Genomic DNA, 16,837 nt, shown 5'->3' on the forward strand with positions numbered 1-16,837 from the left:
AGCTGAGGTACCTTGGAATCCCTTTAATGACTGTTTTTACTATTATACCAGCTTTCCTAGGATTATGTAATCATTTTTTGAGAGAAATATAAGGTCATGCAATTATAAGTCCTATTTCAGTTCTCTTAAGCTCTCTTTTTTTTGGGTATAATTAAGCTTAAAATGTCTAGTGCTCACATGATTCCAATATTTCTGGTGCTGCTTTACATGGAGCAAGAGGCGAAGATGGATGATGATTGGTTTTCATTTGTCTCTTTGAAGGAAAATATTAAGATTCCTTTTTCCCCTCTCACAAAACAGTAGGGCCATCAATATTAGCTAATGGCAAAGTATAATAATACCATGACTTCAGAACAAAAGAGTCTTCCATTAACTGTCCAGAAGTGCTCATCCAAAAATACATACATTCAGGAGGGTGCCAACTGGTTGAGTTGGTAAATTTTTCTGTTGATGCAAGAAAAACAACGGAATCAAGTATAATGGTATGTGCAAAGCCAAAAAACAGTAAATAAGCATTTTTAATAATTAAATCATGTGACAAGCAATTGACCATGAAGCTTCAGTTCTTCTCTATGCAGACAAAATGCAATACATTATTCCTTCATACCAGATCCAAGCAAAATGGCAAGGAAAAAGGGAAGGAAAAACAAAAAAAAAACAAGAAGAAAGAAAATCACAATGCAGGTTACAAAGGAACTATAGAGCCTCGGCTCATCCATAGTCTGCTCCACTAGAACCTAGGAGAGCTTGTGGGGATCCTTGTAGCTCCAGCTCCTGGCATGACAACAGTGCGTTTTTGCCTCAAATATACGACTGACCCGCTGATAAGTAATAGCCCCACCATAATCACCTGTTAAAAATGGAAGAGGATAATTAGGTCTCCGAGAGTACTATTTCAAGGCAAGAGCAGCATTCAAGGTTGTAGCATGATCCAATGCAAAAATAAAAAATAATAAGAAACAAAATCCTACCAGGATTTTTGTTTTTAAGGAAGTGTAATCATGGCCTGCTTAGACAATTGAGACAAATTCCAACCAGGACAGAAGAAACAGCAGGAATGTTATGTTGGAAGGGTTGCAAATAAATTTTATTTGGATTGGATCTGGATGCCTCAATATCCATATACAGCATATTATACATACACGTCTTCACCCACCTCCTCTCTATGGAATAGATGGTTATAATTCTCACTCCTAAAAGATGGAAAGAGTAACGGAGCATCCAAATAGTATTGGCAGTTATTTTGGTCCTCCTATCTGTTCTAGTGTGGTTTGTTAGAGGGGGAATTATATTGTTCTCATTATCGTAACTTCATCATCTTCATTTAACTGGGGAATTCCTTTATGAATCCTTTGATTCCTGTTCAGGACAATTACAATTTCCAACACAGATGCCGAGCTCGAAAACATAGAGACATTGATTGCAGAACATTACAAGAAAATTTGGATGTGGATAACAAGAAAGTACAATAGGAATAAGATGCATAAATGAGCAAGGCCCATAACCTAAACACATGAAAGTATATACAGGCACAGATGCCAAATCCAGAAGTCTTGAGTGCAAAGTGTAATTCCCATACCTCGAAACCAAGGACCGACAATTTTTCTTCATTATCAACTGGAACACAGCTCCTATAGGTGATGTAGCTCTTTTTTCCACCTTCTGATGCGGATGAATCACCCAACAACTTTCTCCACTTGTAATTAGTTGTTGCAGTAAGCAACTGTTTTTGCACTGCTTCGCTATGGTCTTGAAGAGAGGACAGCCTTCTTCGGATTTTATTAGTTTCATCCTTCAGACCATCTTGCATTTCTACACATTTTAAGGGCACACGATAGCCAGTTTCACTGCAACGATACTTCTCATCATTCTATATTGAAACAATGCAGAACTCACGTAAGCAAAATGAAGAAATCTTAAGGAACTACATGTCATGACGAGATTAAAGAATATACCATTAAAATATTCTTTAAAAGTAACTTGCATTGATGTTTAAAAGACATCTATTACTCTTCATGGCATCAAAGATATTTCCAGCTTCAATCCTGAGCTATTAAGAACTGTTCAATAACTGGGAAACAGTTTTTTTTTCTTTTGGTTCCAAATGTGAGAAAAAGAAATGGAGATCTTATTATGCAATTATGAGAAATATAAAATCTATAGGCAATTTGAATTGCTTCGTTCTGAAATTGATCAAATCAACTCGATCCATCTATGTCTTCATGCTTGTCAAATCAGCCTTGAATTAGAAGCTTACAAGGAAAATGTCATATATATCAACATGAAGCAGGATGCCGTGAATTTGAGAACAGGCATGAATGCTAGTCATCACTAATGTAATGTGAATAGGCAGTTTAATGCTTCATAATGAAATGAAAAAAAAGTGATCCAATTTAGTAAGGCTTGACATTTCTGCAAACTTCATCAGTAGAACGGATATTTTAATAAGTTTAGCACTCCCACAAATTGGTAACAGAGTCCAACCTAGAATTACATCAGCAATTTTGATTGTAATATCAATCTATCCATACACTGTCTAACAAGAAATGGTCATGGTGGAAACAGGAATCCCAATAAATGGAGATTATTACATAGTAGATATTTTAAAAATAAATAGTTGCTGTTACTGCATCTTGACATTAATACTTAATTTTAATGATGGCTATTTCGAACTTTTCAGTATGCTAGCACAATAATCCAATACGGATCAAATATGGCACAGGAAAAATTGAAAGGAAAAAAAAACTTATCATTTCTTTTGCATAATGTTGACATTCTTGTTCAAGCTGTGTAGGTCTTCCCATATCACCATATATAGAAAGTACAAACCCTACATAAAACTTTTAAAAGTGTTTGTGTTTCTTATCCCTATGCAAAACGTCAATTTTTTTATAATCCCTTTTGGTTCCCTCTGCTCTATTTTTTTATAATCCCCCTGTGTAGGTATTTTCAAGTTTTCATGCTATATTCATGCTAAAAGATCTTAAGTTTTTTCGAATTTTTTTAGCACTTTCTGGAACATCTCATATCAAAAGAATCATTACTATCTAGTTAACTGCTGAGGCTGTGTTTAGTTCAGGAATAGTAAAACCAGGGTTGAGTGGTAAAAGTTTCAGGCAAATAGTAGGGGATAAAGCAGAATAAACATACTCCACCTTTTTGACTGAGTACTGTTATCTAGTTTTATCCAGATTAACCAGATTAAGTGGGCAGAGAACAAGGTGTTGATCTAACAACTATTTAAAACACCCTATTGCTCTCCTTTAGCTCACGTGCATAAATGGTTAAGCTGAATAAACTTTGGTTAAAGGTGTTAAATCCACATAAATTCTGAATCAGACGGAAAAACAAGGAATGTTGGCATGAAAAATGGATTGAAGCCACCCCTCCCTTTTGCCGCCACTAGATAAAGGAGACTAAGGGTGTTGTTAAGTTATCACATATTGGATTCAGGTTCCTTTTCCTTTTAGCATTTCAATATTTAGTCTAAATTGAACGGATGATAGGCCCACCTAACCATTCGCAAGTTCCTATTGTGTAAAAAACTATGGCGTGTAGCCATGTTCTACGTATACACAATCATATGAGAGATTTCCATATCGACATGTATCTTTCTCCTCTGCAGGTATTAATCTATCATAATATGCATGTATATATTTTCATGGTGATTTATAGACAAATACCGATCCAATTCCTATTCTTCCACTGCATCACAATGTTGAACTACAATGTTGTCCATCAATAGTTCCATAAATCAAAAGCCAAAAACAAAGCACATACATTAACTTCATTGGCATAAACTAAGAATCCAAAAATTAATCAAGGTTTGTTGTAATATTATGTTTGTGCTTAATCTAAATCAAGGTTTGCTGTCTCGGTACCGAACCCCATACCGGAGTTACACTAGCACAGTGTCCGTACGATATGGTACGAAATTTTTTTTAGTATATCGAGTGTCGATACACCATGTGTACTGGATACCAGTACCGAACCGGTACGGTACATCCTGTACTATCCAATAAGGGCCAATACGGCGTTCCAAAATCTAAACATCTTTTTACTAGTATAAATAGAAAAAGGGTTGAAAAATAAACTCGGCTAGAACCAAAAGCAAAATAAAGAACCAAATTATACCGAAGACCTCAACATCAACCCACACATTGCTACAGCTATTTATGAGAAAGCTCTTCCTGTGTAGGCCTTCTCTAATAAACCTAGCTAGCATGCCCTAGAAAACTTCGTAAGACTGCACGCCATGTGAAGTCTTTTGAATTCATCCACGCCATTCACATTGTTTAAGTTCCCTTTAACATCAAAGCTAATGAGAACCAACCTCACCCCCCCCCCCAAAAAAAAAAAAACCAAAACCCACCCAAAAAAAAAAAAAGAAAAGAAAGGAAAAAAGTGACAAGGGGTTGCATTCTGTGTTCTTGGGCCCAAATCAGCTCTTCCCATTTCAACCATGTGTAACCAAAGGTCATGCTAGCAAATTACACTTTTGTAAGAGTTTGGAGAAGAATACACGATTGTTTTGGAAGATGAGAACTGTTTCCCAACAGAAATCGGTGCATAGCCATCATTCTGAATGCCATATGATAGGCAACCAGTCAATAAAAGATGATGTTGTTCAAGAGAAAAAGGTACAAAGATTAATGAACTAATAGATCTTAAGAACTTAAACATATCCCAGAGTTGAAGAAACATCACCCACTGTGTGATGGAAATAAAGAATTAAAGTGCCTGTTTTCTGGGTGCACCAGATGTAGGGGTTGAAATGCCAAAAATGCAAACTTTGTTAAAGAAGGGACCTTTGTATAATTAATTAAAAAATAGAATGCTGTACCAGAAGGTGCTTTGAAAGGGACATATGGAAGTAGATACAGGAGGTACAGGTAGTCTTTTAGAAGGCATTTTTCATGTCTTGGTTTACCATGGGTTCTTTCCCACATTTAAATGGAAAAGGTGGGCTTTAAAGTCCCTTCCAAGTATTGGTGCTCAAATTTTTCGAAAAGAAAACAATATAAAACCAGCAAGTGAGATCTTTGACATCCAGTATACCTATAGAAACTTTCTTTTTCCTTTTTTAACTATAAATTAACCATTAACATCTCTCCTTTTTTCTCTAAAGACAATGAACTTTTCTATTATCACTGCTCCAAGAAGATATTTTGATATTGTTTAGTTGTATTGACAACAAACTCCAGGCTCTAGCCAAATTTCTTCTTTGTCAACGAAACCAAAAATGTAATCTATTTTTTATGACTCTGGAATCTGGGATTCTTTATTGTAGCAATTGCAAATACATTTTCACAATGCACAATAGGAGGCTAATTCAAAATGGATGGTCAACATGATGGTGAGAATATAATACAAAGTGCTCAAAGCCCAAAGGTCTCTTATTTTGCTGGTTTTGTACAGAACTTTATAGAAAAACTGCAGTACCAAGGTTGGCGAAACAGAGTCTAGAGTTCTCCACATCCATCCATTTCAAAGCTCTTTCTTTCACCACAATCACTTTACTGCTTATGAAAAATTCCTCCTCTTCTATAATTTTTTTTCTCATTTTATTCACTTTTGCCCCTATATTCGCATTGCAACCAACAATGGTGGTATCAAAGCATGTCTATAACCTTCTCCCTTATGTTTTTTACCATCCATTATCGAGCGGGATCTATTTGCTATATCTATCTATCTATTATAAAGCAAACTCATGGGGTTCAACCCCACCTGCCAATACGACTCCACTTAATAAGTATAGATTTTCTTTTAAAAAACTGAAGTAGAGACACAGGTAATTCAGAAAATTCCGGCAGATGCCCTTTTTTCCTTTCTTTTCTTTTTCCACCACACTCCAAAATGCAAACTATCATCTCTCCCAACGTCTCTCCAATATATATCTTATATGCACAAGATCATGTGCAGTGCATAGTGCTAGTCATTTTTAAAATGGAGTATTCTGGAAGAAATGTAATACTCTAAGATTTATGACCAAAGAACTTCCATTCATTAAAAAGAAGACGAAGAAGAAGAAGAAGAAGAAGAAGAAGAAGAGAAGGAGGAGGAGCAAGAATAGAAATAAAGAACAAGTTGGCTAGCAAGTTTTGACATAGAAAATGAAGAATATGAATAGCTAGCAATGTACATCCACATTCAAAGTAAATATTAAAAAACAAAAGAAAGAAATCAAGAAGGATATCAAAGGCAAAAAAAAGTCTGCAGAGACAAAAAAAAAAATTCAAAAAAAAAGGTGGCTAAAATGAGAAAAATCCTCAAAGAAAATTAATGAGGACAATTGCCCCTTGGGAATAGACTTTCGTGTTATCCATCTTGTAGTCACCATGGAGAGAAAAAGTTGTAATTAGGAGGATCATTCAAAGTAAATATTAAAAAACAAAAGAAAGAAATCAACAAGGATATCAAAGGCAAAAAAAAGTCTGCAGAGCCAAATATTTTTCAAAAAAAAGGTGGCTAAAATGAGAAAACTCTTTAAAAAAAGTTAGTTAATGAGGACAATTGCCCCTTGGGAATAGACTTTCATGTTATCCATCTTGTAGTCACCATGAAGGCAAAGGGTTGTAATTAGGATATCCTTCAGATATATTTCAAAATGAGATTATCCAGGAATTGAAGCATCGCTTACCAAAATATGGATGAAAAGAAATTGAAGTGCAAGCAATTAAGATTTGTAGCTGATGGTACAGCACGCCCTCAGCAGAACCATGCAACAACACATAAGAATTTAACTATCATAAAGATGGCATGAAGCACAACTAAATAAAAAGACTTACTGAAGAAATTCTAGGCAGAAATAATGAACAAGATGGATTTTATCTTGAACCAGCCTCCTAAAAAGGCAGTACAAAGGAAAAGTTTCCTTTTGATATTTATACTAGTTCGATATTGAAGACTTAAATTTTGAGGCCATCTGGTCTAAATTTATCATGAAGAACTCCCCCAGGAAAACAGGAAGATCAAAAACATACTTGAAAAATTAACGGGAAACGACTAGGAATCTTCCACCTGCAGAAAGGAAGGTAAATAAATAGATGTGAATCTTTCTTCCTTTCTTCTATAAATTGTGAACCATGGGGGAATGCTAGAAATTATAATTTACTGTTTACGAGGTTAGTATCACTGGAAATTGGAAGGTCACTAGGAATATTGAAGGTCCTTCTGGAATATGTTAACACATATGAAATGTCTTTCAGTATATGTGCAGGTGGTCGGTCATTAATGGAAAGTCTTCAAGAGTCTTCCCACGCTCTATAGATGGAGGATTATGGTGTCAATTTCTTCAACTCAACTCAAATCAATCCAAGGAACTGAAAGGAAGTCCAAAAATCATAAATATGTAAGTTTCTTATTCTAAAGAGAGCTCTAGATGGCCCCTTTAGCCATATATTTCCTTAGGCAGTAACATTTTCTTAATTAAATAATCATCTCCACCTACACTCCCAGTCGCATATTTTGGATGATCAGTATATTTAAATATTGGATTCCAATTGATTCCCTTGCAAAAACCATATGCTTCTGCCACATGCCCCACATTTCTTTTATCAAGCAAAGTTAAAACCCATAAGGTAGGAGTTATGATATATGTTGCAATTTTTTTCAAAATGAGTTAGGATAGCTGAAGAAATTTGTTGCTTTTTCTCTTTTTTCCCCTCTCACAGAACATGTTCAATTGACTTGTGTTTTTTCCTCCACTAGATCAGGTGCTTGGGCGTGAGCAGCCACCCCTAGTTTCATTCTTAGAAATAATCAGAAACACATATTTGAGTATCATCTAAATTTGATCCAAGTATCTTCCACTCTTCCCCATGTTTCTAACCTTAAAAAGGAATCTGGGCCCTAATGCAATTGCAGCAATGAAGCGGCTTCAGTTTCAGCTAGTTGCTTATCTAGATCATCGAATAAACGGCAGAACCATAGAGCAACCACTCAACCGCTAAAGCAGTTGATCCATTTTCCTCCAAAGAATGACTGTTGGAAGAGCACCGCGATTCAAATAGTGAACTTGACATTATTTCTTGCCACTGCGGTAGAAAACATCTATCATCAGTCTCTCAAGGACTCATGTCGTTTTACTACATTAGCAACCACGACGACTTCCCAGGCTTCTATCCAAGATGCAATACCCATATTACTTGCCCTAAGGTTTTGCTTTCAATTATGACTGCTTGAGTCCGTTTCCTATGCGAGAGGTGTTGCAATCAAATCAAAGCAGTTGAATATAATTCCCTTGCATCATGATGATTGAGCTCCAAATTCCCCCTACCCTCCTTCCTTTTTCTTTTTCTCTCGATGTTTGATTCGTATCACCAACTACTTTGAAAAGAAAGGCTCTCTAGAATGCATAGATAGGTAGATAGATAGATAGATAATTTGGAATCTAATGTGAAGGATTGTGTCGTACCTTTTCCGAGTACTGGCAGGGGAGGCAGGGGCCGGAGGGAGAGCACTGGAAGGAAGCGTTCCCCTGAGTCTCCCTGAACCCCAGCAGCAACCGCCCTTTCGCTCCTCCAATCGCTACTACGTGAAGACACCACGACGTCAGCGCCAGCCCAAACACCCACAACCTCATGCCTATCGCCATGGGAGGAGATCCCATCTCTCTCCCCCCTCTCTCGATCACGCGATTCGCAACCTGAAGTCAGAATGAAGAAAGAGAGAGAGAGAGAGAGGGGATGGATGCTGATTTCTGAGCCGTGTGCCGGTGGTAGAGCTGATCATGGGCCTGAGGGCAGCCCGATATTTGGCAGCCTTGGGAACTAAAATAGGCCCGTGAGATGGGCATAGGCAGAAAACAGGCCTAACAACTAGAGCTTGGCCTAGGTCGGGCCAACCCGAGATAATTATATATTTAAGAAAATTTTCTAAATATCAAATTTTACATAAATATTCTTTTAAAATTGATATTTGCATATATATTCTTACTATTCTATTTTTTTATTCTTATTTTTACATATTTACCCACACCATCTAACACCATTAAAAAATTAACGATTTCAAATTAAAATAAAGACAAAAAATAATTTCAAATTTTTATTTTTTAATTAAAATAAATATAATTTTTATTGATGGTGTTAGAAGAATCGTTTTATTAGGAGTATTTGTGTATAAATAATGTTTCACGAAGATAAAGAAATAAATATAAATTTGAAGAGAGTATTCACGCAAATTTGAATTTTTAGAATACTATCCATCCAAAAAAAAACTCTATATTTAATATAATATTTTATATGTTAATAATATTAGCTAATTATATATTATATTAATAAAATTTTGTACTATATGTTAATGGATATATCAGCATCAGCTCTTTTAGGCGGGCTTGGTATCGAACTTTCAGGATTTGACCGGGCTAATGGATATATCAACAACATCAGCTCCTTTAGGCGGGCTGGGCATCGAACTTTCAGGATCTGACCGGGCTTGGATAAACAAAAGAGGCCCGATGTCCGGGCCGGGGCCGGCCTGGGCCAGCTGTATCGGTTACACATCTAGACTATTTTTATTAAAGAGTTTGGTTAAGGGAAGAATACGAAGAAGAAATTAAAAAAAAAAACAAGAATTTAGCATGCTTAGTTAATTTGAAAAAAAAAAATTAAAGAAAGTGGGTATGAGATGAATAAATTGTTTTGACCCACATTTTTGATTTCTTATTTTCTCTTAGAATCTCTATCATTCAGAGAAAAAATTGAGGATAGAATAGTTTAATGTACATCTTTACTTCGTTATTCTCTCCCAAAACTATCTTTCTAACTGGTGTTCTTTTCTTTCAATTTATCAATAACCAGGCAGAGCGCAAGATGTGGTATAATTCAATTTCAGGCATACCAAAAAAATTCAAGTTTTCTATGTATACCTTTGCATATATGGGTTATACCTATGCAATATCAAGTTTTGTATATATACCCTGTAAATATGGGTTATTCAGGTGCAAACAGCAATTTTGCAGGGGTTCTATGAAATAATCCATATGTACAGGGTATATGTGCAAAAAAAACTATACGGAATCCTTGCTATATCATGTCCAGAATAGCTAAATACCCGCAGGCAAGAATAGACATTTCCTTTCACATCAGCCGCAGGAAACTAGACAAAAAGCAAAGTCAGTTGAGCCTATTATGCATGCAACTATTGGAACAATTTACCACTACATTCCTCCCTTCTTTGACCTTTTTTACCTTCTCCTGTTCTCCATATAGTCCCAATTTCTTTGAAAGGCACAACTCCTGCATCTTTTCTAGGACTCCGTATTCTACGTTCCAACCAGGTGCAACCAACTACACATTGATCCCCACATTAAAGTCAATTACTAGAAGAGATTACCACCTCAAACACACAACAAAATATCATGATCTCATCCTCAAATGACACCAAGTGGCTGATCAAATTTATTAAATGATTGAATCAAACTCAGATAGGTTACAATACTCAGTGCACTTTCTATGCTGCACTTTCAACGAGAACCCGACTTTTATTTCATACTAGATACACAAGAAATCTGGATGAGCAGCTTCCTAACTACATAACAGGAAATGAGCAGCTCCTACTGAAACAATACACTCCAACTTGTTCACAGTCATATCCATTCTTTTGGATTGATGCATGCATCTAGAAGTTTCCATTCTTCACTTCCTTCTTCCGGTTGCTGCATAGTAACACATTCAGTCAGATCCAAACACTGAAAGAAAAAAGTTAAAAAAATGAAAGGTCGATAAGATTACATGATCATATTCCCATCGAGCTGTTAGCGGAAGAGAAACAAGAATACTCTCAATCCGGCCCCCTGTCTTTAATCCAAATGTAGTTCCGCGATCATAGACCTTCATGATCAATAAAACATTTAGTCAAATCAAAAGCATGCGAAAGAAGTGAAAATCTAAATTTGTTAATCTTCCCCTGCATACCAGATTGAATTCCACATAGCGTCCTCTTCGTAATTGTTGCCATGCCTTGTGCCGTTCTGTAAAAGGCATGTCCTTTCTCCGTTCTATAATAGGTATATATGCTGGAACGACAGATTTTGCGCACTCTGGAAGGAGTAAGCTAATACATGATGAGCAAAAGAACTGAAGAATATTTTATTTGCAAAAATTACATAAATAAAAAATTATAACAATTTCTTTAAAGTTGACATAGTGCAGAAAGCAACATTTTTTTTTTTTTTTGCAGGGTTCCTCAGCACAACAATGCCTCAAGTTTGTTCAGCCCAGTTCTTTTTGCTTTTGTATTTAAGCTTTGATAACAGAGGTTCTTAAACATATTCTAGCTTTGTATTCGGGTTGCTGCTTGTTTTAAATAAGAAAAGCCCTGACTGAGTGCCTCCTGGTCCAAAGCAAACAACTCCTTGACCTCTTTGGCCATGCAGCTGGGCCAAAGATCAGCTTTAATTCGAAAAGGGCACCAGGCGTATATCTCAGGCATGAGGCCCATTTTATATCAAAGTTCACTAAACATCTAAATTTCTTAATTGCATCTACTCCACAATTAAAAACAACAAGACATGTTGTGATCTGTGGTAGAAATTACCAGTAGAGAAAGCTAGAAGCATCTCTTGATCACAGTCATTAAGGTCATCAAAAAATATTCCGCCAAGCCCACGCCGCTCACCACGGTGCTGCAGAGAGCATCAAATGATCATTAGAAGAAAGACTTGCAATAAAACATGTTCAAACATTCTGTCTTTTTCCTTTTTGTTTTTGTACCCGAATTCCCCCTTTAAGACAAGAGTCCTGATAACGCTGTAATAACTTGTCCTATATCTCCCTGCTTAAGAGGAAAATTGTAATTTACTAACTAGTAACGTGTCTGATAGCCTGGCAATGAAATTTTTCCAACAAGCAGAGAGAAGTTTTTACCCAAACAATATCATGTTATTTTCACATTTTAAGTTAAAAATTCTAATAAAATTAAAAACCAAAAGTCTGTAAAACCTTGGGCAACTGTAACCTACTATATCATTGGAATAATTTCTTCAACAAAAACCAAAAAAAAAACCAGTATAACTTCATAATGAGAAAAACTGTAGAATGAGATGTTATGCACCATCAAATCTTATGATATATTAACTCACTCAAACTACAATCAGATGGTCAAAAATGCTCTTTACCATTCCCTGAATGTCCTTGAGACAGAAGTTTGAGGAAAAAGAAGAAAAGAGCAGCTATTATTATATCAAATATTAATTTTACTTTATCAATCAACATAGAGAACCTTCACAATAACTCATATGGCCTATTTGTTTACAAAGAAAACATAATTTCCTTTCAAAAATATGGAGACCGACAGAAAGGAGACAAAAAGAAGGCACCTATTAAATATACATAAAACTTCCTATACACAAAGCATGACATATCATTAAGAACATTGATTTCATTAATCAAACAAGTTGGACCTGAAAAATGCAGGAACAAGCATAGTTCCCGAAATGAAAATTGAAAGGCTGAATATACCTTGATAAAGAAGTAATCATCGCACCACTTTTTGAACCTGGGATAGAAACTTGGATCAAATTTATCACATGATTGCTTTTGAATCTACAAGAAAAGGAGGCAAAGGAAAAAAAACATAATGTCAAAATTTCTCAATCATAAGTTAGGGTTCATCAAACATATACGATTCAGTTGTATTCCACATGATTTTTTAAGAAGAGTTCAAAAATCCTGGAACAGACAATTGTGTGAGTGGAGGTGGGGGAGGGCATGGACATTGGATGATCGCTTCCAGGGATATAATAACACAGATGAGCTCAAGCATGTAACCTAACTCTGTTACATATCCTTAATTTGATAAACATGAAAGAAATAAAAACCACTACTTAGTTAGCTTGTGAAGTGCCAACATCAAGCATGAGATACCAGAAATCTGGAGTTAACCCTTTCACATTTCCAACATATAATCTTGTCAAACATAAAACAGTATATAAAATTCCAGTTCATGATAATCAATAGTAAAACATGATTTCTTTATGATAAAATTGACTCATAAACTAATAAAACTTGTTAGAACGGAAAAGTGACTGCGTCCCGACTAAAGGTATTGTCCGCTTTAGGGAAGTGCGTACGTATCGTGCGACGCGTGTCGTGTGCAACTCTTAATGGGCAATATTCCCCTCACTATGGCGCTAGAGGAAGGGACCCGCCGAAACATCCCCGCACGAATCCTTCCCACTGGGGAGGTAGTGTTGGGGGGCAGATGGGAGACCCGGGATTTTAGCCCCAAATTGGAAGAGTAGCGAAAAGGATTATGCCTTATAAGGAGGAGCCACCCTTTTCCCTCCAGAGGACCCTTTTAAGAAGGACAAAGCTGTGAGAAAAATATTGCCCATTAAGAGCTGCACATGACACGCATCGCGCGATACGTACGCACTTCCCCAAAGCGGACAATACCTCTGACCGGGACGCAATCACTTTCCCGCTCTAACAAAATTTAATAACAGTGATAAGCCTAGGTTCAAATTTGATCTCAAGAATGTATCTCAGCAATTTGAATTGCAGAAGTCATATAAACATCTAACTGGGGTTAGACAAGAAAAGAAGGGACAATCAATTGAAACGATATTTATATCAAATAACCATCCGTGCTCCCTTTTGTTCCTTCATCAACAGAATGTAGAAATTGCAAAACTAATAGAAATTACAGAGCAACGAAAAAGGAATAGGCTACCAAGCTGATCTGCACAATCTATAGGTCAAAGAACAAGGATGCAAACAGATAGTATATCCTAGTTTCTCTTCTTCTACATTTGGTACCTCAGAAAAAAAAACATAAAGTTCAAGAGAACTTTAAATTGCCTGTTTTTTTACGCATACCATATGAAAATGCTTTACATCTTCCTCAAAGATATATGCAGGAGTCAAGTCAGTGCCACCACCAAACCACCATTGCCGAGGCGCACCAGGAGCATCTGCAGCCACATGTCACAATTTATAAACTGCAAACACCATAATAATTTTAAATAACTGTGGCAGAAAACATATATCAATTTGAATTTAGTGGGTGAAAGCTGGTCATTTCTGTTGTTTACTCCTACTTTTTAGCATATCTTGCATCTGTGCTTTATAGGAACACTTGCAAGTCATAAGATAACTAGCCTTTGCACTGGTATTATGGATTCTTCATGCACTTTTTTAAGTGACTCTTTTCAGAAAAAAAACATTAAACACTTAGGAAACAAAGAACAGAATGTAATTTGCAATCGAATTCCACTTCAATAAGTTGATAATCAGATTTAATTTAAAGTGTTCATAAATATTTCAAACCAGAAAAATTAGTTTGGCATACACCAAAATTTTTCAATGACATAAAGCAACATGTTCCATTTCGATGACAGATACTAGGCCTTGGATGAAAATAAAAATTGATGCCATGAAAGTTGCATTATGGAAAAAAGAACTACAATTTGAATTCATGCGGCTTTTGTGCCTAATTTCTAAGTACAATGAGATTATACAAAAAAAAAACAATGAGTTCTTGTTAGTCATGCCTCTTTCAAAATTGATTCCCAGAAAATCCATCTGACATGGACTAACCAACAGCATCTCAAATATAACACTTTTTCTCACAGCATCGGATGTTTATTGTACATTGTTTTTGCAAAAAAAAAGGTCAATTCCTCTACAAAAATATGCTTGGCGGAAAAGAATAAAAAGGAAAATGCAATCAGTCAAGGAATTCTCAAAAAAAAAATGTCAACTTCTAAATATGTACCTTTTGGTGCATCAGTCTCAAAGTACCGATAATTGAAATGCAAAGTCGGAGCAAATGGATTCTTTGGATGTAAAACCTACAAAAAGAACAGAACAGCAAGACTTAGAATCTGTGGGGGGAAAAATTATTTGCATTATCAACTTGGTTACTGCAAAAACAAAAGAAACAAGTCCCTTTTTGCTAGTTATTCAGAGACTTCTACAGGTATTCAGCTACATGCATCAATTATGTGCATTAAACAGGTATGCATCTACACAGGGTAGATTATATGCCTTAAATTTTTAAATACCATATTTACAGAAGTAAACAGAAACTTTAACACATGCTGAACAAAATCACTGGAATTTTTCCCAGTTAAAGAGCGCTATTTCACCACGTGAAATATATTTATTATTTCAAAGGCAGACCAACACAAGAAGTTGGCAAACAAGCACTTTATATCTGCTTGAATATCAAGTGAAATTATCCGACTAACCATCTCCTTATTGACAAAAAAGCAACGCCCAGATGATCTGGAATTGTATCATGACATGTTGGCGTGGAATTTTTTCAATTCATAATACATCAAGGTTTGGAAACTCAGTTTAGTAGTTAACATGTGCCATGTCAAATCTAATTTTTAGTTTAGAGACTGAAATCAACTTAATACTTCTTTAGAAGAATACTAAAATCAGATAAAAGTCAGATAAAACATCTGAAAACTTTGGCCAGACTGATAACTTTGAGTCAATGCCTATAAAAAATAGGAATGAGCATTGGTGCTCTAAAGATAATTTAAAATTAAGAAATAAGAAGTAGCAATTTTAACAAGCCACATTACAGATCACCAGAAATTTAGATTTTTTCCATTTTTTTCACTGAATTTGATAACCAAAAGAGGTCCAAGTCCCAAAAACCCTAACCAAAATCCCTTTCCATATTTTAGACAGTTTGCAAATCAAAAACTTAACACTCAAACATTTACATTGTCAGATACACACAACAAAAGGTCATTTTAAAGTGTTAAAAACATACTTCCGCAACAATTGCACCAGAAAAAGAAGACAAATCTATGCATTTACAGGCACATACCGAACTAATTCCGGCAGCGAAGAAGGGCACCGGCCCCGCCTTCACCGAGGAATCCCCACCACCATCACCGGGCTCCCCCTTGGCAGCTCGGTAAGCCTCCGGGGGCATGAGCCCATACACCACCGACACATTAACCCCAGCCTTCTCCCAAACCCCACCATCTTGCAACACCCGGCTGATGCCCCCGCCCCCACCCGGCCTCGACCACACGTCCTCCGTGAACTTCCCCCCGCCGTCGACCGCCTCAATGGCGGCGCAAACCTCGTCCTGGGCCTCCCGGATCATCCTCTCAAAGCGCCCCCGGACGGATGTCGGGGCGGCGACATCGGTGCCATCGGCGGCCCGGAGGAAGGTCTCCGGCCGCTCGTTCTCCGGGGTCTCCTTCTCGATGGCGACGGCGGCACGGATGGAGCCGGGGACGGCGAGCTGCCGGCTGGACGAGACTGTCGCGGGGCGGCGGAGGTTTAGGTTTTGGAAGGGGAGAAGAGATCGAGGTTTCAGGATTTGCGGAGCCGAGGAGGGAGTGAAGAGAAGAGGGGAAGAGACGGCGGCCGGCATCGCGTGGAGAGGACGAGAGAGAGAGAGGGAGGGAGGAGTGGAGATGGGGGAATAGGAGGGGTGAGGTTATAATCGCTTCAGTTACCGGCGGCGGCCCCTAGTTTTGGACGTAGGGGGAGGGTAGGGAGGTGAGAGTATCGTTGGGCGGGGATTATGTTATTCCGGATAAGGAGATGGTTGGGTTTCACCACCAACTCGGGCGCGATTGTTGTTCCTGCGGAATATTGTTATCCAGAGAGAGTTCAGATGATGGTTTAGTGTCCGAAAATGTTTTTTTTTTACGCTTTGGTTGTTTGTTTGACAGGTGTCCATGTACGATGTATAGGGGATGAATTTTTCGCGTTATAGGGCTGAAATGGACAGGTGTTGAGTATAGAAGGCCAGTTGGAGAAAGAATTTACAGTAAATTATGAATGGATTGTAGTTTACCTAGAGCAGGTATTAGGTGCTGGATTGAACCAGTGGGCGTCGTGGTAATCATCAAGGCAGC

At 37.1% G+C, this 16,837-nt stretch overlaps 2 protein-coding genes across 2 annotated transcripts; both read right to left on the bottom strand.

Annotated features, from left to right (window-relative positions):
- Positions 1-499: 499 nt before the first annotated feature.
- On the bottom strand, positions 500-8,715 carry LOC103716186 (uncharacterized). Its single transcript, XM_039124918.3, has 3 exons — positions 8,417-8,715; positions 1,580-1,870; positions 500-850 (listed from the first exon to the last, which is right to left on the bottom strand). Exons 1-3 carry the CDS (start codon positions 8,609-8,611, stop codon positions 731-733), a joined length of 606 nt encoding a protein of 201 aa, XP_038980846.2. The 5' UTR covers positions 8,612-8,715; the 3' UTR covers positions 500-730.
- A 1,662-nt stretch (positions 8,716-10,377) lies between these two features.
- Positions 10,378-16,544, bottom strand: LIN2 (Coproporphyrinogen III oxidase). The gene is made up of 8 exons (XM_008804092.6): positions 15,790-16,544; positions 14,719-14,794; positions 13,821-13,915; positions 12,462-12,545; positions 11,539-11,626; positions 10,917-11,041; positions 10,734-10,832; positions 10,378-10,657 (listed from the first exon to the last, which is right to left on the bottom strand). The coding sequence occupies exons 1-8, from the start codon at positions 16,345-16,347 to the stop codon at positions 10,589-10,591; spliced, it is 1,194 nt and encodes a 397-aa protein (XP_008802314.3). The 5' UTR covers positions 16,348-16,544; the 3' UTR covers positions 10,378-10,588.
- Positions 16,545-16,837: the final 293 nt, after the last annotated feature.

The sequence above is a fragment of the Phoenix dactylifera genome, chromosome 2, assembly GCF_051530095.1.
Source record: "Phoenix dactylifera cultivar Ajwa chromosome 2, Ajwa_hap1_PhDact_Kaust_v1.1, whole genome shotgun sequence".
NCBI lineage: Eukaryota > Viridiplantae > Streptophyta > Magnoliopsida > Arecales > Arecaceae > Phoenix > Phoenix dactylifera.

Coding starts and splice junctions, on each gene's coding strand:
- LOC103716186 (XM_039124918.3), bottom strand. CDS start 8,611: ATGGGATCTCCTCCCATGGCGATAGGCATGAGGTTGTGGGTGTTTGGG. Junction 1,871..8,416: donor CCTGCCAGTACTCGGAAAAG/GTACGACACAAT, acceptor GTTTCAATATAG/AATGATGAGAAGTATCGTTG. Junction 851..1,579: donor TGTCGGTCCTTGGTTTCGAG/GTATGGGAATTA, acceptor CATTTTTAACAG/GTGATTATGGTGGGGCTATT.
- LIN2 (XM_008804092.6), bottom strand. CDS start 16,347: ATGCCGGCCGCCGTCTCTTCCCCTCTTCTCTTCACTCCCTCCTCGGCT. Junction 12,546..13,820: donor ATGTAAAGCATTTTCATATG/GTATGCGTAAAA, acceptor CTTTTCTTGTAG/ATTCAAAAGCAATCATGTGA. Junction 10,833..10,916: donor GCTATGTGGAATTCAATCTG/GTATGCAGGGGA, acceptor TTGATCATGAAG/GTCTATGATCGCGGAACTAC.